At 43.0% G+C, this 23,243-nt stretch overlaps 2 protein-coding genes across 6 annotated transcripts in view; one reads left to right on the forward strand and one right to left on the reverse strand.

The window, feature by feature from the left end:
- The window catches only part of LOC118396022 (cysteine/serine-rich nuclear protein 3-like), a 67,161-nt gene extending 54,862 nt beyond the window's left edge, over positions 1–12,299 (reverse strand). The window contains exons 1-2 of the mRNA XM_052488661.1: positions 11,927–12,299; positions 11,100–11,307 (exon numbers count right to left, since the gene is read on the reverse strand). The gene's annotated coding sequence lies outside the window, so the exon portion shown is untranslated. The remainder of the gene's footprint in view (positions 1–11,099; positions 11,308–11,926) is intronic.
- LOC118363817 (xin actin-binding repeat-containing protein 2-like) overlaps positions 1–23,243 on the forward strand; it is a 53,567-nt gene that overhangs the window by 11,084 nt on the left and 19,240 nt on the right. For 3 of the 5 annotated variants that reach the window (XM_052488654.1, XM_052488652.1, XM_052488653.1), the window contains exon 3: positions 13,052–13,172. In XM_052488654.1, coding sequence (XP_052344614.1) covers positions 13,052–13,172 — 121 coding nt within the window. Of the gene's footprint in view, positions 1–13,051; positions 13,173–19,386; positions 19,765–20,494; positions 20,691–23,243 lie in introns of those variants that run through there. The other 2 variants (XM_052488655.1, XM_052488656.1) reach the window with 2 other exon arrangements.

Below are 23,243 nucleotides of genomic sequence, written 5' to 3' on the forward strand. Positions count from 1 at the left end.
CAGGGGCGGCAAGTAGCCTCGTGGTTAGCGCATTGGGCCAGTAACCGAAAGGTTGCTGGATTGAATCCCCGAGCTGACAGTGACTGCCAGGGTAAAAATCTGTCGTTCTGCCCCTGAACAAGGCAGTTAACCCACTGTTCCCCAGTAGGCAGTCATTGTAAATAAGAATTAGTTCTTAACTGACTGGCCTAGTTAAATAAAATACAAATCTCTGCATGTGGTTCCCACTGTGAAGCCTGGAGGAGGAGGTGTGATGGGGTGCTTTGCTGGTGACACTGTCAGTGATTTATTTAGAATTCAAGGCACACTTAACCAGCATGGCTACCACAACATTCTGCAGTGAAACGCCATCCCATCACTTGTTTTTCAACAGGACAATGACCCAACACACCTCCAGGCTGTGTAAGGACTATTTGTATTATTGACTGTACTCTTGTTTATTCCATGTGTAACTCTGTGTTGTTGTTTGTGTCACACTGCTTTGCTTTATCTTGGCCAGGTCGCAGTTGTAAATGACAACTTGTTCTCAACTAGCCTACCTGGTTAAATAAAGGTGAAATAAAAATGTCAATAAAATAAAAATGGCTATTTGACCAAGAAGGAGAGTGATGGAGTGCTGCATCAGATGACCTGGCCTCCACAATCAGCCGGCCTCAACCCAATTGAGATGGTTTGGGATGAGTTGGACCGCAGAGTGAAAGAAAAGCAGCCAACAAGTGCTCAGCATGTGTGGGAACTCCTTCTAGACTGTTGGACAAGCATTCCAGGTGAACCTTTGACTGGTACTGTATATATGTATTCACAAGTCATATACACATTTGACATCTCCATATTGCCTCTTCTTAATAATTAGTGCTGTTGTAATGTGTTGTTTTAATGCACATCATAGAGGAGCAATATCGTTTTCATTATCATCTGATATTTAGATTTTAATTAAACATGACATTTGTTATAGATGAGAAACAATAGCGCTAAACTCTAAAGTCTTTATAAATGTCAAAGCTGTCTAATCAAATCAAAGTTTATAGGTCACGTACTATACATAGTTTAGCAAATGTTATAGCGGGTTCAGCAAAAGGCTTGTGTTACTAGCTCCTAACAGCGCAGCAACAATGTCAAATAATAATCAAAAAACAGAAATCACGAATGTCAGAACGAATCCAGTTAACAACCCAGATAACACTGGAATCCAAATGCAATCTAAAGCCATCCTTAAAAGTTGCATACCTAAACAGGTAGGTCTATAATGAAGAAATAGAACCAAAGTCATACAGCACGTATCACTCCACAGACAGAGGATCCATGTCACCACAGCATGTATCACTCCACAGAGAGAGGATCCATGTCACCACAGCATGTATCACTCCACAGAGATAGGATCCATGTCACCACAGCATGTATCACTCCACAGAGATAGGATGCATGTCACCACAGCATGTATCACTCCACAGAGATAGGATCCATGTCACCACAGCATGTATCACTCCACAGAGAGGATCCATGTCAGATGTATAGGATCCATGTCAGCACAGCATGTCACCCACAGAGATAGGATGCATGTCACCACAGCATGTATCACTCCACAGAGAGAGGATCCATGTCACCACAGCATGTATCACATGGATCCATGTCAGCACAGCATGTATCACTCCACAGAGATAGGATGCATGTCACCACAGCATGTATCACTCCACAGAGATAGGATGCATGTCACCACAGCATGTATCACTCCACAGAGATAGGATGCATGTCACCACAGCATGTATCACTCCACAGAGAGAGGATCCATGTCACCACAGCATGTATCACTCCACAGAGATAGGATGCATGTCACCACAGCATGTATCACTCCACAGAGATAGGATGCATGTCACCACAGCATGTATCACTCCACAGAGATAGGATGCATGTCACCACAGCATGTATCACTCCACAGAGATAGGATCCATGTCACCACAGCATGTATCACTCCACAGAGATAGGATCCATGTCAGCACAGCATGTATCACTCCACAGAGATAGGATCCATGTCACCACAGCATGTATCACTCCACAGAGAGAGGATCCATGTCACCACAGCATGTATCACTCCACAGAGATAGGATGCATGTCACCACAGCATGTATCACTCCACAGAGATAGGATGCATGTCACCACAGCATGTATCACTCCACAGAGATAGGATGCATGTCACCACAGCATCCATGAGAGGATCCATGTCAGCACAGCATGTATCACTCCACAGAGATAGGATCCATGTCACCACAGCATGTATCACTCCACAGAGATAGGATGCATGTCACCACAGCATGTATCACTCCACAGAGAGAGGATCCATGTCACCACAGCATGTATCACTCCACAGAGAGAGGATGCATGTCACCACAGCATGTATCACTCCACAGAGAGAGGATCCATGTCAGCACAGCATGTATCACTCCACAGAGATAGGATCCATGTCACCACAGTATGTATCACTCCACAGAGATAGGATCCATGTCACCACAGTATGTATCCATCCACAGAGATAGGATCTGTCACCACAGTCACTCCACAGAGAGAGGATCCATGGCACAGAGATAGGATCCATGTCACCACAGTATGTATCACAGAGATAGGATCCATGTCACCACAGTATGTATCACCACAGAGATGGCATGTCAGAGACAGAGATAGGATCTATGTCACCACACCATAGGATCCATGTCACCACAGCATGGCACAGAGATAGGATCCATGTCACCACACCATGGCACAGAGATATCTATGTCACCTACAGCATGGCACAGAGATAGGATCTATGTCACCATGGCACAGAGATAGGATCTATGTCACCACACCATGGCACAGAGAGAGAATCTATGTCACCACACCATGGCATAGAGAGAATCTATGTCACCACACCATTGCACAGAGAGAGAATCTATGTCACCACGCCATGGCACAGAGAGAGGATCCATGTCACCACACCATGGCACAGAGATAGAATCTTTGTCACCACGCCATGGCACAGAGATAGGATCCATGTCACCACAGCATGGCACAAAGCTAGGATCTATGTCACCACACCATGGAACAGAGATAGAATCTATGTCACTACACCATGGCACGTTCTGTGTCATTGTCCTGTTATTTCACCAGGGAGTTCATCTCGGGTAGTTTGTTTTTGGAGATTCTAGGGGCTTCCGAGATAGATAGCCCACTCCCCATCCTCACTTCACCACTTCAAGGGACACCCAGTCTCTAAATATACAGCCCACTGTGACTTATTTTTTATTTTATTTTTATTTTTTTATTTCACCTTTATTTAACCAGGTAGGCTAGTTGAGAACAAGTTCTCATTTGCAACTGCGACCTGGCCAAGATAAAGCATAGCAGTGTGAACAGACAACACAGAGTTACACATGGAGTAAACAATTAACAAGTCAATAACACAGTAGAAAAAAAGGGAGAGTCTATATACAATGTGTGCAAAAGGCATGAGGAGGTAGGCGAATAATTACAATATTGCAGATTAGCACTGGAGTGATAAATGATCAGATGATCATGTACAGGTAGAGATATTGGTGTGCAAAAGAGCAGAAAAGTAAATAAATAAAAACTGTGGGGATGAGGTAGGTGAAAATGGGTGGGCTATTTACAAATAGATTATGTACAGCTGCAGCGATCGGTTAGCTGCTCAGATAGCTGATGTTTGAAGTTGGTGAGGGAGATAAAAGTCTCCAACTTATGAAGCTTGATGTTATGGGTGGCTTTAAATGTGACATGACCTGAAGGCCAGCTGGACACGTAAATGTGAGGCGTCTGCACAAATTCATATGGTGGCACGTGCGGTTGGGAATGTACATGGGAGCTTGGGTTGATTTTCACAGCTTGAGTAGCTCTGTACTGTTGGATGTACAAAAGCACTTATTTCATTTAACCAGGCAGTTAAGAACAAATTCTTATATACAATGACGGCCCAAACCCGGACGACACTGGGCCAATTGTGCGCCGCCCAAGTGACTCCCAATCATGGTGATACAGCCTGGAATCGAACCAGGGTCTGTAGTAACGCCTCTAGCACTGAGATGCTGTGCCTTAGACCGCTGTGCCACTCTGGAGCATGATTGTCCTTTCATTTCTATGGAGGCCTTGAACATGATGTAATGTGTCCCATATGCAGGATCTTCAGCTAAGTAACTTGACACTTGACGCAACATCATATGTATGCGTGCGTGTTATATTTAGGGGTTAGTCAATTGTGATTGGCTGCCCCGGTTGACAGGAAGTGGTATTTGGCAAACAGGTTTGAGAGCTTCTTTTAAAGCTCCAAATGGTTAATGTTATGTTGACATTGAGGCTACAGTTTACTCACACCCACATCAAAACCCATTCATTCTGACCCATTCTTCCAGCCCTCTCTTGTCCAGCCCAACCCGGCCCAAAGTGGCTCAACGGCTCACTCGTAAGATTCCATTAGCTCTAAGAGACCCTTCCACCTCATCTCAGTTTCACTGATTCAAATCATTTAATGGAGTCACGGCTGTATGAGTTCAACCACACGGCCCAATGACAAAGGAGTGGGTCTCTGAACACGAGACATTACAATTATTACCAGCACTTATCTGTTGTACAGTTAAACCAATGGCCAGGCCACGTCATCACCTGGATTTTCATTTCAATTGACTTGACCTAAAACAGGTTATATTCTAGATACTCTACGGGTAGGGAGTTTGATTAGGGCGGGGGGTCCCTTTCTAAAGCATTCATCTTGTACTTATCTGTTATGTGCATATAATGAGCATTCCTTTCCTATTGTTTACCAATCATCTTCCTTATCTTCATGACCCATCTTCACCACCAGCATGATTCTGTGTTTCAGGGCCCTTTTCTTTTTTTCCAACGGTATTATGATGACACCCAGAACGGCACCGGAGCGTGCATGCTAACGGATTACCACCCGACCCACAGGGCTTACAGTTTAATCATTTATGTAGATATTGCTCTGAGACAAAGACAGCACTGTAATTCATAACGTCCCCTCACACAGACCTGGCTGCTACTGTGATGGTTGCCATGGTGAAATAGATTAAATGTTTTGTTTTTTTCAAACCTGTTAAAGCTTTATTTATAACTTACTGGATGACGAACGGTATTTGGAGTGACGGCTTAATCATTAACAGCAACACTGTTGGTCAAACTGAGCACACACTCGCAGCTAGTTTATTTTGCTTCCACCTGTCTATATCCATATAAACAAAGATAGACTTGGCCTATATCCCCAGAACATTGTATCAGCATTGATGAACAAGGGGCCCCCTGATTATGTCCAAAGTCACTGTCTGGACATGGAGAAGGTTCTGGATATCCCGGTTTAGATCCGTCACTCGTACGTATAAATAGCGTCGGGATGGAGTTGGTGTTTGGCAGCGCTCAGCAAACATTAAGAGGCAGAGGAGCCTGATAAAAGGGAGTGAAACATGATTTGCATTCATTACGCATAGGCCCAGTGGGATGAGACAGAGAGAATGGCCTAGTCAGAGAGAGAGAGAGAGAGAGAGAGTGAACGAGAGAGAATGAGAGAGAGAGAGACACACATTGGAAAGAATTAACAAAAAAACAGAGCAAACTAGAATGCTATTTGGTCCTTAACAGATAGTACACAGTAGCAGAATGCCTGACCACTGTCACTGACCCAAACGTAAGGAAGGCGTTTGACTATGTACAGACTCAGTGAGCATAGCCTTGCTATTGAGAAAGGTCGCCGTAGGCAGACCTGGCTCTCAAGAGAAGACAGGCTATGTGCACACTGCCCACAAAATTAGGTGAGACCTGAGCTGCACTTCCTAAACTGCCCAATGTATGATATTAGAGACATATTTTCCTCAGATTACACAGATACACAATGAATTAGAAAACAAACGCGAGTTTGTTAAACTCCCATATCTATTGGGTGAAATACCAGTGTGCCATCACAGCAGCAAAATTTGTGACCTGTTGCCATAAGAAAAGGGTAACCTGTCACGCCCTGACCTTAGATATCTCTGTTTTTCTATATATTTTGGTTAAGTCAGGGTGTGACTAGGGTGGGTACTCTAGTTTTTGTATGTCTATGTTGGCCTCATATGGTTCCAATCAGAGACAGCTGTTTATCATTGTCTCTGATTGGGGATCATATTTAGGTAGCCATTTTCCTCATTTGTGTTGTGGGATCTTGTCTATGTTTAGTTGCCTGTCTGCACTATTCATATAGCTTCACGTTTCGTTCGTTGGTTTTGTTGTTTTTGTTAAGTGGTTCATTCATTAAAAGAGAATGTACGCATACCACGCTGCGCCTTGGTCCGATCCTTATGACGAACGTGACACAACTAGTGAAGAACTAAAACCATTGTAAATACAATTCATATTTATGTTTATTTATTTTTTATTTTGTACTTTAACTATTTGCACATAATATTACATGTGTAATGTCTTTATTATTTTGGAACTTTTGTGAGTGTAATGTTAACATTGGGATAGGGGGCAGCATTTTCACTTTTGGATGAAAAGCATGCCCAGAGTAAACTGCCCCCTACTCAGTCCCAGATGCTAATATATGCATATTATTATTAGTATTGGATAGAAAACACCCCAAAGTTTCTAAAACTGTTTGAATGATGTCTGTGAGTATAACAGAACTCATATGGCAGGCCAAAACCTGAGAAGAAATCCAAACAGGAAGTGGGAAATCTGAGGTTTGTCAATTTTGAACTCAGCCCCTATCGAATACACAGTGGGATATGGGTAATTTTGCACTTACTAAGGCTTCCACTAGATGTCAACCATCTTAAGAACGTTGTTTCAGGCTTCTACTGTGAAGGAGGGCCGGATGAGAGCTGATTGAGTCAGAAGTCTGGCAGCAGCCTCGATCTCAGTCACGCGCATTTCACATGAGAGGTAGCACTCGTTCCATTGCCTTTCTACAGACAATGGAATTTTCCGGTTGGAACATTATTGAAAAACATCCTACAGATTGATTCTATACTTAGTTTGACAAGTTTCCACTACCTGTAATATAACTTTTTGAACTTTTCGTCCGACGTTTGGCTGGAACTGAACGCGCTTTTAGATTTGTTTACCAAACGCCCTAACAAAAGAAGCTATTTGGACATAAATTATGAACTTTATCGAACAAATCTAACATTTATTGTGGAACTGGGATTCCTGGGAGTGCATTCTGAAGAATATCATCAAAGGTAAGTGAATATTTATAATGTTATTTCTGACTAATGTTGACTGCGCAACATGGCGGATATTTCTTTGGGCTGTTTTGGGCTCTGAGCTCCGTACTCAGATTATAATTTTTCCGTAAAGTTTTTTAAAATCTGACACAGCTGTTGCATTAAGGAGAAGTTTATCTATATTTCCATGTATAACACTTGTATTGTCATCAACTGTATTTATGTCAATTGATGTGGCTCTCTGCAAAATCACTGCATGTTTTGGAACTACTGAACATAACACACCAATGTAAAATGAGATTTTTGGACATAAATATGAACTTTACCGAACAAAACACACATGTATTGTGTAACATGAAGTCCTATGAGTGTCATCTGATGAAGATCATCAAAGGTTAGTGATTTATTTTATCTCTATTTGTGCTTTTCTATTTGGCGCCCTGCCATTGGCTGTTGGCAAGGGTTTCTGCTAGCCGAATGAGTTTTTGTTTATTATCTAGATCCCTTGCTTTGGCAATGTTAACATATGTTTCCCAATTGAAATTGAGAGAGAGTGAGAGAGAGAGAATTAGCGAGAGAGAGAGTGAGCAAGAGAGAGAGCGAGAGTGGGTGAGAGAGAAAGGGAAAGAAAGAGAGAGAGTGATGTTGGTTCTGGGGAGTTAACAAGCAGGCCACTGTACGTCATAAACAAGTTCCATCTATGGTGAAGCATGATGAGCACATTTCAGAACCACACTCTTTTTTTCATGTTGACTCTCTGTAGTTTCCAACTCTCTGTCTCACTCGGTGTTCAGTGGAAAAAATTATTATGCATGTTATATCAACATTGAATTTTTTTTTCAGAGTACTTCCTACACCCTCCATAAATCCAGTGTAAAGTAGCCTACACTCAGAGGAGTGTTACATCATCACTAACCCCCCAACTGGAGCTGTGGCTTTTCTGGGTTTTATGTACTGTGTTGTGATGAGTGTGTTAGAGTGAGAGGTGTTAACAACAATAAAGCCTGGTGGCTAGAATGTCCTCTCCACCCATACAACATATGACACTTCTGCAGCCTGTCTGGCCGTCTGGCCATCTGGCACACAGTACTGTTTAGCTCCTCTGTGTGTGTCAGCTGGCCCAGCGAGACAGAGGCTCCTAATCATCTCAAACCTGCTTGGAGACGCCACAGCCAAGCTGGGCCCACTCCATCACAACACTTTCTCTCTACTCAGCCTCTCTCTTTCTCTCCACTATGTGCCTGTCTGTATGTCTCTTCTCTCACTCTCTTTTTTCTCTCTCTTGCTCCCTTTCTGTCTCTCTCTGTATCCCTCTCTCTACCTCTCTCTCAGTTCAATTCAAATGGCTGTATTGGCTTGGGAAGCATATGTTAAATAGACAATGAACAAAAGTTGAATGCAATCAGAAATTAACAGTAAATATCCAAATCAAATCAAATGTTATTTGTCACATACACATGGTTAGCAGATGTTAATGCGAGTGTAGCGAAATGCTACAGAGGTTTCAAAAGAATAGAGATCTCAAAAATCATATTATGGCTACGTACTGTGTTATAACGATGTGCCAATACTTAAAGTACAAAAGGGAAAATAAATGAACAAACACCATTGTAAATACAACCCATATTTATGTTTTTCACTGGTCACCCTTTTCTTGTGGCAACAGGTCGCAAATATTGCTGCTGTGACGGCACACTGTCGTATTTCACCCAACAGATATGTGAGTTTATCAAAATTGGATTTCTTTTCAAATTCTTTGTGGATCTGTGTAATCTGAGAGAAAAGTGTGTCTCACACATTTGGCAGGAGGTTAGGAAATGCAGCTCAGTTTCCACCACATTTTGGGGCAGTCTGCACATAGCCCGCATTCTCTTGAGAGCCAGCTCTGCCTATGGGAGTTCCTGTCTCAATAGCAAGGGTGTGCTCACTGAGTCTATACATAGTCAAAATAGCATTCCAGTTTGCTTTGTTTGTTTTTTGTTCATTCTTTCAAATGTGTCAAGTAATTATGTTTATTATCTGAACCTTTCTGACATCGGACCGTCGTCCCCACATCCTCGGAACAGGAGGTTATATTGTCGTCAAGGCTTTATATAGGAAGGGAGAGGAGGGCGTGTCTGAAAAGTTTTATAGCCCATGTCCCTTCACAGGGGCGGGCCACTGATTGAGCAGAGCCCTACCTTATGAAAACCCAAATCTCACATTTTAGAAGCTAAAATCACATTTCATCCCATCACGAATAATTTCCTATTCAAACATTTAAATTGAACAACAATTCCATGTGAATCCGATAACTCTGATGTGTAGACGTTCCACTGTAGAGTTTATGTCATCTTATCATTGATGAGAATGTCTCAGATGACAACCGAACTGACATTATATTCATTAAGTACCACCGCATATGTTCAATTGGTCAGATTACCAGAATATAGTTAATTTCACCCCACCTTCTGATGTTCCCAGAATCTCTATGTTAACCAACGGTTTTGCAAATGCAACATCAGTATGGTAGAGAGTGGAAAAGGGGGGAAGAGGTATTTATGAATAAGAATTTGTTCTTAAATGACTTGCCTAGTAAAATAAAGGTAAAATAAATAAAAAAATAAACCTACCCCCCATTTCAACGTCATGACACTTTCTACTGCCAGCTATCTTCACTATCTCTTACAGTTGAATGCATTCAGTTGTAAAACTGGCTAGGTATCCCCCTTTATCTCTTGCTCTCCCCGCTCTCCCCGCTCTCCCCGCTCTCATCTCTATCTTTCTATCCTCGCTGCAACTCTTTTGTGACTGTGTTGGATTGAGAGTGCTTGAAATATAAGTGGGTGGATCTCAGTGGCCTGTGTTTCCTAATAATGGGGAGTCAACAAAGAATTGTACTGTACAATATTTTTCACAGCAAACGTTTTGGAATGTGAGGAGAGCTAATGGCATTGGATGCAAACAAACAACTCTGATGGAAAGAGAAGCTCTTGCCAAGGTTTGGATGAGACACTCTGGAGTCTGTTAAGTGCTTCTGGGTGACCTTCAAAGACAGGAAGTATCTGCTGTTTCAGCAAAAGCTTCCAAACCAGAAACTAAAGCTGTTATTTCACTAAAGAGGAGGAGAACGTGAAATCAAACTTGTTCAGGTACAGTGCGTGCTCAGGTGAAGCAAGTTTTGTGACGCTGTAACTCATAACATTGGATTGATTAACAAAGTATTGGATTGATTTAAGGCGAGTGAAGAAACATGAGATGTTCTCCACCAGCAGCAAGGCAGATGCCTCCTACAACCTACTGGTATGTCTCTGTCTTGACTATCAACTGTGGATCCTGATGAGTCATCTTCATGTCACTTCATGTTGTGCCAGGAAAGCAATAAGGCAGCTTTCACAACATTAGACCTCCTAGCCAGGAGCAATCAGGCTTGGTGGTGTGTATATGTGCGTCTGTGTGTGCATCATTAGAAACAAAGCATCCCTCCAAGTGGTGAGTCAGTCACATATGAGCTGCCATTTCCCTCAGCAAACCCCTTCTAGTCCGTCATCTCAGCCAGAACTCCCTTTTCTATGCGGACACAGAGCGCTGCGAGAGAGAGGGATCACCTATAGTTACTGTATGATGTACTTTACTAGGTTTTAATAGGCATGGTTGTGTATGAGTGCACCCCCAGGTGACAGAAAACAACAGGTTGCGATGTCACTTCCTAATCTGCAGCTCCATATAATAAACTGATGTTATCACCATGGTTTCCCCTGACACGTGTCCGACCGGCATTTTACTGTGCATGCTGTCACATCAACATTAATGTCATGGACGGGTGGCATTGATTTCATTACTGAGACACCCTTAAAAGGGCAATTTATTTTTCCTGCGTATTGTCTCTGAGGCTGGTAGATTTCCTGAAGCACGTACCTTATTAATGATGTCAGTCTGTCAAGGGGAGCGTAAGGGGAAGTAATTCCCCAGGCTGGATGGGAAGGCTGACGGGGAAGCTGACGGGGAAGCTGTGGCAGGGCCAACGGGAACATATGGAGGATAGGATCTGGCTAACTAGTATCCCTGGGAAATGGCCTCCTGTCTGTGTCTTCTCTGACCCCATTCCTCTTCAGAAATGGAAATGCTGTGGCATGATAGCGGAGAAAAGCAGAAAACATTTGATCTATTTTAATGGGAATGGGTGAGGAAATACATGAGGATACTGCTGAATGAACTTATGTGTATATATGTATACACAGTAGAGATATGACATGTTTTGTATAGAAATGTGTCATATAATTGCTGCCTATATTATGTGATGTAAATGCTCACTCCGCTGATAAAGATGTTCTACATCCTGCTCTGTTTGTTGACATCTGACCTCAGAGCTGAATAGACATAGAGGGGATCGAGCCCAGTCTGCCCGGTAACATGACTGCGGGCCATATCCAATGAAATCAATTAGAATACACCACTTGCTTGCTGTGATACAATGTGCAACTGGATTCTTTTAAACAGTGAAATAAACTCAGTGTGCCAACATGTTTGCAGTGTACCATTATTATTTACAGGTGATTTAACTCCAAAATCCCCTTGTGGATTAGATTGAATGGAACCCCTGTCTCGAAATTAGCACACAGTCCTCTCTATACCGTCAATCCCTACTTCACAGACACAAGTGCTGTTCAAACATCAGTTCTATTGCCGCTAACGGCGCTTTTAAACATCTCCGGAGCAACACACAAGCGCTGCCATAGACTTACTGTTATTAAAAGACGGGAGACGTCAACAGAAATGGTATCACGATCCAGTGGGAGGCAGAGAGCTCGTTCCCGAGGAGAGGAGTGGTTCGCCATTTACAGAATGGAGTGTTCAGCTACATGGTGTTTACTGCTGTTGACAAAGCTTGAAGTGTGAGGGACCAAATCCCACATTCAGTCAATCGAAGAACCCAGACCACAGGTTAACTCTGTTTAGGGACCTGTGACCTCGACACACCGCACAAGCTGTTCCTCTCATGGACATGCCCTTCAAATACATGGTGTCTTTGCGTGTGTGTGTCCTAGATTTGTCTCGGGTGCGTTTCTCTGGTTGTGGCAGGTGTTTGGGAGCATTGTCTGTTGTGTCCATGTGTTGTTGTTTCCTTGTTGTCACTCTTCCCCAGGTCCCGCTGGGAAGCTGTACATTAAATACCACAGGAAACACATTTGATTTGCAAATAGTTCTTGGAAAACAACACGCAGGTGTGTTTGTTCCAGACAGTACTGATTTGCAAGAAAACGAGGCGTGCTTTGTCTACGAGTTTCTACATTTGACCAACAAAAAAAAAACACTTCAGGAAACACAAGATTATATGCCTCGAGGATATGCCACTAACAGCGTTTGGCATTATAACATTGCATTTTGTCTAACACAGTAGTTGTGTAACCTACAGTTCTTATTGAAGGGTGTAGCCTTAAGCTGCTACACACACTAAGAGTTTGCCAATTAAAATTCACTGGAGTGTTTTGTTTGCTGTAACTTTCCAGTCGATGCCTGTTTTGCACATTCCAGTCAAGGTCGTCAGTGTTTGCTCTGTAAGTTCAGAGGTTTGTTTGCCATCCAGTCAACAGACACAGACATCCTCGCTACCATCGATAATGTTCCACTGGTGTCCAGGGGTTCAATGACACCTAACACTCACTGGGTGGATCATTTTTCAGACTGGTACTGTGTGTGTGTTTGTGTGCGTGTGTGTGTATGGTCATGTGTGTGTGTGTGCATATTGAGCTATGACCTGTACCTCTATCTCCACCCCCTTCTGGGAAAGCACAGGTGCTTCCTCTGATAATACACTCACCTCCCCCTCCTCTCTCTCCCTTCCTCCCTCCCTCTCTTTCCCTAACCAGGAAGTGAGAGCCGTACAGACCAGCACATCTAGAAGAGCCCCAGCCAGTAGCTACCAGCTGGACCAGAAGAGCGACCCATCACCTGGTGAGAACATGGCCTCAACTCAAGAACCCAGCCTCTGTAAGTAGTCCATGACTGTAGTATTAGGCACTGCCTTACCGCCTCCTCCAGCACTTTTATTCCATCAGAAATCAGGTTTCACAACTTTCAAAGAATTTCTTCAAATCCACATAGTAGCTACAGAATGTGATATTGGTTACGTGTGTTTGAGAGAGAAATCTGAAGTTGAGCTTGTGTGTTGAGAATGTACTGTATTGTCCTGTGTGGGATCAAATCAACTCTGGGAATTGAGTACCATCCGAGGTAGAAAATGAACAACCCTAGATACACAAACAGTGTTTCCATTACTGTGATAGGAGAAGTTGCTGAGTGGCTGCATTGTGGGTTTCCACTGAAACTGATAACACTGTCTGTACAGAGTAGTCGTGGGGAATGTGCAGTATTCTCCATCCAAAAAGGTGCAGTATTTAAAAAGGTTCTCAGATGTATGTTTCTGTAATGGTAAATCATCCACAAATACACATTTCCCTGTTTCACTCCATTTAAATTATTTACACGTGTGAAGGCAGAGGACATGACCTGAGTGAGATAATGCTTGAGTGTGTGACATTGGGGTCATGTTGAGGTGCTTCTGTGTGTTTGTGTGTGTGTGTGTGTGTGTGTGTGTGTGTGTGTGTGTGTGTGTGTGTGTGTGTGTGTGTGTGTGTGTGTGTGTGTGTGTGTGTGTGTGTGTGTGTGTGTGTGTGTGTGTGTGTGTGTGTGTGTGTGTGTGTGTGTGTGTGTGTGTGTGTGTGTGTGTGAATGAGGGAGGGAGGGACAGAAAGCGAGAGAGAGACAGTGGGTGGGGAAAGGCTCAGTGGAATGATGGACATGTTGAAAGCTCACTGTGTGTTTCACTCACTCACTCTCACTCACTCACTCACTCACTCACTCACTCACTCACTCACTCACTCACTCACTCACTCTCACACACAAACACACACTCCCACACACACACACGTCATTACTCCTAGTTGTTGTTGTGGTTTAAGTAACAACCTATATACAGCAGTTGAATTTCATGATTATTTTATTTGTTCTCCAATGTCATGTCGGTCATGTGAAATGGTTTACCTCTCTGGTACCAGGGGGACGCTAGCGTACCACCTCGACAACAATCAGTGAAATTGCAGGGCGCCAAATTCAAAACAACAGAAATCCCAGAAAATTCCTCAAACATAAAAGTATTATACACCATTTTAAAGATAAACTTCTTGTAAATCCAACCACAGTGTCCGATATCAAAAAGGCTTTACTGCGAAAGCACACCATGCGATTATGTTAGGTCAGCACCTAGTCACAGAAAACCATACAGCCATTTTCCAGCCAAGGAGAGGGCTTGCAAGAGTCAGGAATAGCAATTAAATTAATCACTAACCTTTGATGATCTTCATCAGATGGCACTCATAGGACTTCATGTTACACAATACATGTATGTTTTGTTCGATAAAGTTCATATTTATATCCCAAAATCTCAGTTTACATCGGCACGTTATGTTCAGAAATGCATTGTCTCAAACAAACATCTGGTGAAGTGCAGAGAGCCACATCAAATTACAGAAATACTCATCATAAACATTGATAAATGATACAAGTGTTAAACATACAAATAAAGATAAACTTCTCCTTAATGCAACCGCTGTGTCAGATTTCAAAAATGCTTTACGGCGAAAGCACATTTTGCAATTATGTTAGGTCTGCACCTAGCCACAGAAAAACATACAGCCATTTTCCTACCAAGGAGAGGTGTCACAAAAGTCAGAAATAGCATTCAAATTAATCACTTACCTTTGATGATCTTCATCTGGTGGCACTCCCAGGTCTCCATGTTAGGCAATAAATGTTTGTTTTGTTCGATAATGTCCCTCTTTATGACCAAAAACCTCATTTTTGTTTGAGTGTTTTGTCCAGTAATCCGAATGCTCAAGGTGCGAAATGTTTAAAAAAGTACAATAAAAGTTAGTAGAAACATGCCAAACGATGTTTAAAACCACTCCTCCGACCTCCCGGGTGGAGCAGTGGTTTAGGGCACTACATCGCAACGCTAGCTGTGCCACCAAAGACTCTGGGTTCGCGACCAGGCTCTGTCGCAGCCGGCTGCGACTGGGAGGTCTGTGGGGCAATGCACAATTGGCCTAGCGTCGTCCGGGTTAGGGAGGATTTGGCCAGTAGGGATATCCTTGTCTCATTGTGCAACAGCGACTCCTGTGGCTAACCAAGGCAGCCAGGTGCACAGTGTTTCCTCCGACACATTGGTGTGGCTGGCTTCTGGGTTGGATGCTCGCTTTCGGAGGACACATGGTTTTTGTCCTTCGTCTCTCCCGAGCCCGTACGGGAGTTGTAGCGATGAGACAAGATAGTGATTACTAACAATTGGATACCACGAAAATTGTGGAGAAAAGGGGGTAAAATTGTAATTTTAAAAATCAATAATATTTCAACCGGACAAAAGCTTTGTCAATAGAAATGGGGAAACAAGAAACGCGCATTCCCGATCAGGCTCAGGACTCATGGCTGGAAATTTCCACTGGCCACTGATTTAAAGTGCTGTATCTCCCTCATTTTTCAGAGTAAACGCCTGAAACAATGCCTAAAGACTGGCCACATGTAGAAGAAGCCATAGAGCTCGTGAACTGGGTCCTAAGTCTTTGTATGTTGGATAGGCTTTCAATGGAAAAACAGCCTTTCAAAATAATAGTACTTCCTGGTTGGATTTTCCTCAGGTTCTCACCGGCCATATCAGTTCTGTTGTACTCACAGACATTATTTTAACAGTTTTGGAAACTTTGGAGTGTTTCCTAATTCATTTTACTAATTATATGCATATCCTAGCTTCTGGGCCTGAGTAGCAGGCAGTTTAATTTGGGCACGCTTTTCATCCAAAATTCCGAATGCTGCCACCTACCCTAGTGAAGTTAACCAGCCGTAAATCACTGTGGTAGCTAAAGTTGGAAGACACTGTGGCCTTTCGGACTGGTGTTGGTGTGAGTGATGAGGGTTTGTGAGAGCTGACCGATTGACAGTGTCATGTCAGTGACAGCATCATGTGATTTCCAGCTCACAGTGAGTGACAAAGGAGCTGTTTGTCCAAAGCCACCGTGTTAAATAAAGACCTGTGAACGACATACTGCAATTTGTGCTTTAAACAAGCACTCACCTCACCTCTGAACCAGCAAGCTTTTGTCTTTTAAATAAACAACCTTGGTTACAATATCTCCCTTTTGTATATCCCAGTGGATTCTGGGTCTGGTTCATATAGCCCACACCTGTGGGTCCAAACAACACAATATTTTTTAAATGGGATGTCATATTCACAGTTGTAGTGATTGTAGTGATATTATTTTATAATATCAGGGGATACGCTTCATTGAGAGAAGCACCACTTAATTTGTGTTAAACGAGGCAATTTATTCGGGGGATTTTACCCATGAAGGTTATTGGAGGAGGTTTTAGCCTCAGGAAAATCGAAGCTGCAGTCACTCAGATTGACACGTAACGATCCACAGTGTTTCTCTTAGGGCTTCTCTAAATGGCAAAAGTTAACTTCCTCCCATTAACTTCCATTAAGCACAATACTCAAACAGAACCAGAGGGCTAGGGTGCTTTGAGGGACAACAGTCTCTACCTAGACAGGCAGCACACACAATAAACTGTGATTATCTATTGTCTAAACAGTGACCTAAAAATAAGCCTTGTCAGAGAATTTGCATACACATCTACTATGATTTATCAAAAGAAGTTTCCAGAATTTGTGAATGCGTTCATTATTAACCCTTTGAAGGACTACAGGCCTTAGCTAGCTGATAAAGTGCCAGGGGATGTTGTCTATGACATCAGATATTCTGGGCAAATTTGTTTACACTCCGGGAACAGGAAATCCATGTGCAATTTCAGAGGGATTATCAGCACGGAACAGGTTCCTACAGCAGAGATAAGCAGGCTTTTCTTTAGTTGATGCACTGCTATGTCTGACTCTGGGGGTACATTTTGCACCAGAGGAGGCTGGTGGGAGGAGCTATAGGAGGAAGGGATCATTGTAATGACTGGAATGGAATTTATGGAATGGAGTCAAGCATGTGTTTTCCATGTGTTTGATACTGTTCCATTAATTCCATTCCAGCCATTACAATGAGCCCCTCCTCCCTATAGCTCCTCCCAATAGCCTCCTATGGTACACACTGTAGGGCCGAAAACAACAATCACTGCTATCTTTTTGAATTTAGTGAGCTATACAATACCGGGAGGTTTGCTGAACAGAACCAGGAGTACCCTGGGTAGAATGTCAAGATACATCAGGGTCTGCACATTGGTGCCTTGAGCGAGCTAATGCTAATCAGTCTTTGATAAATGGCCCGAATGAGAGAAGTTAGCGTGGTGAAGCTACTCTCACAAGGTCAATGGCTTAAGGGGGGGGGGGCTATCTCTTGTTGGGCAAAGTTTACTCTCCTCTTTCATGCCGTCTCCCTTTCTCTTTCTGCAGGTTAGTGAGAACGTTATAGAGGGTCAAAGACCATATCCCCAAGACATGCTAACCTCTTCGCCATTACCAATAACAGCGAAGTTTAGCATGTCTTGGGGGTATGACCTTTGACACTGTCTCACTCATCATTAGTAATCATTCATTTAGGATGATCTGTAATCATTGTAGCATTCACAGTAATGCAGTCGTGTTTAGAAACATATTATATTCGTATTTACAATAAAAGGGACTTCAAAATGAAACAATACATTATTTACCATGCATTTCTATTAGACACAAAATAATCTGAAACACAACCAAAACTAAATGCAAATGCGTCCAACGGGTTTGTAGAGTCATTGCGTGCTAGGAACACGGAACCAAATACTACACCTTTGAATTTATTGAAAAGACTCTTCAATGGTGTCAATCATTTTGACCTCAACCTTCATTTTTTAGAGCACACCATATAGCTCAGTTATTTGAATGATTTATTTTATACAGTCATTATTGCTCATCTTTATCAAGGGTGTCAATCATTTTGGACCCCACTATATTTAAACACTGGTTTGGTGCTGGAGATGACGAATATGAGGTTGAAAAGTGGCGGAATTGCCTTTTAACTGCGACATGATGTCAGTTCAATGATACTTCTTGTATGTCACGTAAAGGGCCAAGTTTCCAGTCACCAAATGTACGTGTGTTCTTAAGATAGAGTCCTTAATTGAAACAATAACAAAACACACTCCCCGCCCCTGTTTAGCTAAAAAGCTAAGCAATGGGTCTGGAGGAATGTAACCACTCAAATTCATGATATCAAATACTTCGATTTAACCATGTTTTGAATCTCTACAGTGTTTGTTTACATTTATGTTGTTTTCTAAACATTGGAGTAAAGCAAGCTATTTTGAGTTCTGATGGAGTGTGACAGTTGAAAATAAGCTCATGAGGCATTTATAAGATATTCATCAGGAACCAATGGGAATCATTAAGTCCTAAAATGGATCTAGCAACTATGGAACAAACTTTAAGACATGCACTTATGTAACTGTTCCTGGAGATGTTTTCAATGATTCCCAGAACACATGTGGCTTTAATAATAATAATAATAGTAATAGATGTATTTTATATAGCGCTTTTCATTACAAAGAGAATCTCAAACACGCTGTAAAAACAAACAAAACTAATGTAGAGATCTGGCAGGTCTTGGGCGATGTTCTTCCATCTTCAGGTGATAAGGTGCTGTTCATCCAGGCAGTTCAGAAAGGCTGGGCAGTAACTTAAGGGGAGGGAGCTTCGATGGCACAAGTTACTTAGAGAGGCCCGGTACCGCAAACAAACACACACACACACACTAAGATATGAGAGGGATTGTTGTAAATGCCATGATCAGGGCGAGCTATGACAGGCGGCTCTGTTGTGGTCTCAGAGGGGACTCCTGCCCATCTGGTATCCCTGTTCCCCATCTGGGCCCGGGCAGCCAAGGGAGATCCCTGAACCTCAGGTATCTGCCCTTTACTTAGTCCCCTTCACTTTCTACCTTTCATTTCTGGCATGTAAAAAGTCCTGCTGTCTGTGGCTCTTAAAAGGGAGCCTAGGGTGGTTTCACACATTTCATCATCAAAGATATTAAAAGAATGGTGAATCATCATTGTCAATATTTCTAGATTTGGGGACCTGTATGAGGTTATTTGAGTTGGTCCTCTCATTGGGTTGATTAGCCCCCACCCCTTCGTCTTTTCCCCCCCTCTCGGAGAAATTAGGGATGCGGGTCTGGTTTCGAGGTCTCAGTGCAGGACGTCTGTTCCGTTAGGTCCGTGTGACTTAAGGTAAAAGGCATGTAGGGTACCTCATCTAAAAAAAGCCCCCCTACCCCTCCTGAGCTCTGTCTTTTAGGAAGGGGGGGGCATCTAAAATAAAATCAGCTGTCACTGTCCACTAGGCCCCACAGAGCTGAGCTGATCGCACACTGCTGGAGCTGGTCTCCAACCCTCATTAAATCACCTCTCAGGTTTTTTTTTAGTTTCCTCTGGTAACGACTGGGCAAAAGGACCCTGCTGCTGGCTCCCAGGGGATTTCAAGGCTCTTCAACATTATCTGTGGGATTGTATTGTCGAGGTACACGGTCGTGCTAAAGGCATAGAGAGCACTACAGTAAGTAAGCCAGTCTTTACAACCTTCATAGCCTTTCAGTGTGTTACAATACTTTGCATGTAAAGGTGGACTGACATTCATTGTCACGTGATTGATTTGAGTGAGAACACAAAGACACTTAGAGATACGTGGAGAGAGATACTATATGTACTGGATGAATGAGAGGCTGAATGGTAAATTGACTGTGTTGACAGTAGATTGCCTTTTCAGCTTTATACAGCTTTTGGTTGCGTGTAGTGTACGACTAGGTTGTTTTACCATGTAAAACAGGCCTGGAATTACAGCAAGAGTCTTCTAAACGTGTTCAAGAAGTATAGAGTTGTCAGATGAAGCTGATTGTGCTGGTGACCGAGGTGTCGATGGTTCAAATCCCCGAGGTATCTAGGTGAGGGATCTGTTGATGTGCCTTTAAGCAAGGCACTTGACCCTAGTTGACGCTCTGGATAAGAGCGTCTGCTAAATTAATAAAATGTAAAATTGCGAAAAGGAAGCATGATTCCACGAGGATGTGGGATTGTTAAGTATGCATGAAGTCAGCTTGGTTTTTCCAATCTGATATGACTTAGTTATTTTGCCTGGAATGCTCTCCGACTGTGAGCGTATTCAGTAGAAACATTGTGACCAAGTGCTTGAGGCTGATCCAGTGGTCTCTTTGATCCATTTGCGGCCCTGGCTCAGCTCAATATAGCCACTGAGCCATGCATACCCACACATACTGTCTCCCACATAGACTTTTCCTGACGCCCACCCGCCACCTTCAGCCAGCCACCCGCCGCCTCAACCTCCCCCTCCTATCCCTAGAGCCAGATGAAGCCACCGCTGGCCCGCATATCAGAGATTAAGACTTAACACTCAAGGAAGAGAACAAGAGCCACCCATCCCTGCCATGTGGAGTTGGTGAAAACACACTGCTGACTAATCATACAGTAGGTGGCCTTCCATAGAAGGGGGATTAATATAGGAAAATAAAATGATTGAAAGCACCTCTGCTTTTAAGATAGCAATGTCGAAACGCAAACAGATGGTAATCTGCTGGAAGTTTATGGCATTTTACCCAGTAAGCCATTTGTAAACGTTATAATCATTGAAATTGGTTGATATCGCTAATTAAACAGAGGAACATGCCAGTGATGTAGAGGAAAAAGCTTTTAGGCTTCTGGAGAAATGTTGCTCTTTTGAGATGTCCTTGTGTTTGACCTCTCTCTCTCTCCTTCCCTTCATCCCCTCTTTCTCTTACTGGGATACAAAAAAAGGAGGATGAATTTTGCGACTCTCATGGAGCTTGGTTTAGTCAGCGTTTTTATGGCATCAGAACGCTTGTATGTCTTTCTGTCTTACTGACAGCCCAGGGCCCAGTTTCCCGATAGCATTGTAATTTAGGATTAGGATTGTTTAAAATATGCATCTTTCCTACACGGTCTGAAGATGGAACACGCGTTTCCCTACAACGGCTGAAGATGTAACACATGTTTCCCAAAACACCACGCAGAGAGAACGGTCACTAAGTGTGTCGTTAGGGCATGTGCCAATACTGATAGGATCAGCCAATCTGCTCTCGGATCAGCTTTCTACATTAAAATCTTTCCTTAACATTAGAATTAGTTCACAAAACTGACGGCGGATCAGCTCCTAGAGAGATATTACCACCTACGGCTACAAATATTAAGGTGGCTTATTCTAATTACCTGAGATCTGCTCTGTATAAAGTGATGCGGGAACGCAAAAAAAAAAACTCTTAACAATGCACTTTGCTGTTCTACGAGTGGTCCGAGGCAGGCGTTAGATTACAAACATTTTCAAGTCCAACATTAATAATGGTTTTGGGAAACAGCTCTGAGATTTAACGATGCTCCTACGAAGGTTCTAACGATTAATTTAGCCTTATGTGTGGTACGCACCTATCCCCAGTGATAAATGAGGACATTATCCCACGTTCGCTGTGTTAGACGAGTGTCGGGTTTCAGGTGATCTCAGGTGTAGGGTATCTGACCTGTATTTATAGTCAAGAGCGGGTAAAACCCACATTTATTTTTGGACATTGCTGTGCTGGTGTGTCATCCTCCAGCTATCTCTCTCGGCAGCGCAGGGTGATTGGTTAACACGAACACGCCCGCCATAGCAGGAGGATCTAAAAATGGTGGTTTAAGGGAACATGCTTTCATCACATGGTAGCCAATTCAAGTGATTGGCTCCTGTGAGAAATCATGCGCGTTTATGAGACGAATATATACTTTGGCCCTGTTTCAATAGACTTGAAGTAGGGAGCATGTTTGACTTGTGTCATCCGGTCAGACAACCAGTCAATTCCAGGAATAGGAAATCAAACCGGCAGAGAGTAATAACACATGTATTCATAGGACTTTCTGACAGGCATTAGGACGACTAGCTCGTCTCCATAGGGGTATATGCGCACGGTATGTACCAGGCAAAGAATAGCTTTATATCGCTAATAGTAGTAGCTGAGATACCATTGGAACAGTTCCTTAAAATATACCAGTGCTCTATCCATGTGCTTTTGTTTTGGCTACGATCCCGCCCCAGTATGTGGAACAGCAGAGAAGATCCACAACGTAGGAATGTCAACGTGTACTACACAACACAATTACCATTTCCATCCGTGTCCTCTTTGATCTCAATGCATTATAACCCCGGCAGACTCAACATGCTAAAAGCCTTGAGGTCCAGTGTGGGTACTACAGAGATCCTCAGTGGAGTCATCTCACTGGCTTAATGATGCCTTATAGCGTAGCGGAGTCAACCATGAATCAATACTTGACACTAACTGGACGTCTATAGGGATGTACCGTACTTACCGCTAATCAGTGTGCGGGTCCAATTTGTGTGTGTGTGTGTGCGTGTGATGTTAGAGCAGTCCTGTTTGATTGATGAGTGTGACTCGCTTCAGTTTCATGACAACATCCTTTGTGAATCCCCATTGTCATGCCTATGGCTCTGTATCGAGGGGTCATGTACGAAATATGTGAGGGGACGTGGTTCTGGAACAAGCCAGGCGGAGGAGTCAAGCTAACTTGGATGGCAGAAGAGATGAGTGGAGGCTGCTGAGGGGAGGATGGCTCATAGTAATCACTGGGTGGAATGGTATAAACTACATGGAAACCACGTTTGTGTATGGTACCATTCCATTGACTCCGTTCCAGCCATTATTATGAGCCGTCCTCCCCACAGCAGCCTCCACTGGTAGAGGTTTTCACTGTTGTCTCTGTGTCGCAGTTACATCATGGCCCTGACCTTAATAATAGGATGTAGCTAGCACAACTCTTTTCCAATGTCATCCATTGTTATTTCAACAAGTATCTCTTGAAAGTATCTATTCTGTTTGTACATGTTTTATTTTATTTGACCATAAGTCTATTGGCACCACAAAATGGTGGACATCAATGGGAAAAGTTGGAAAGTTGACTCATAACTGATCTGACTTTTACGTAAACCATAGATTCACTGTAAATCAATGGTAAGAG

Source organism: Oncorhynchus keta, chromosome 30 (genome assembly GCF_023373465.1).
Source record: "Oncorhynchus keta strain PuntledgeMale-10-30-2019 chromosome 30, Oket_V2, whole genome shotgun sequence".
In the NCBI taxonomy this organism is placed as follows: domain Eukaryota; kingdom Metazoa; phylum Chordata; class Actinopteri; order Salmoniformes; family Salmonidae; genus Oncorhynchus; species Oncorhynchus keta.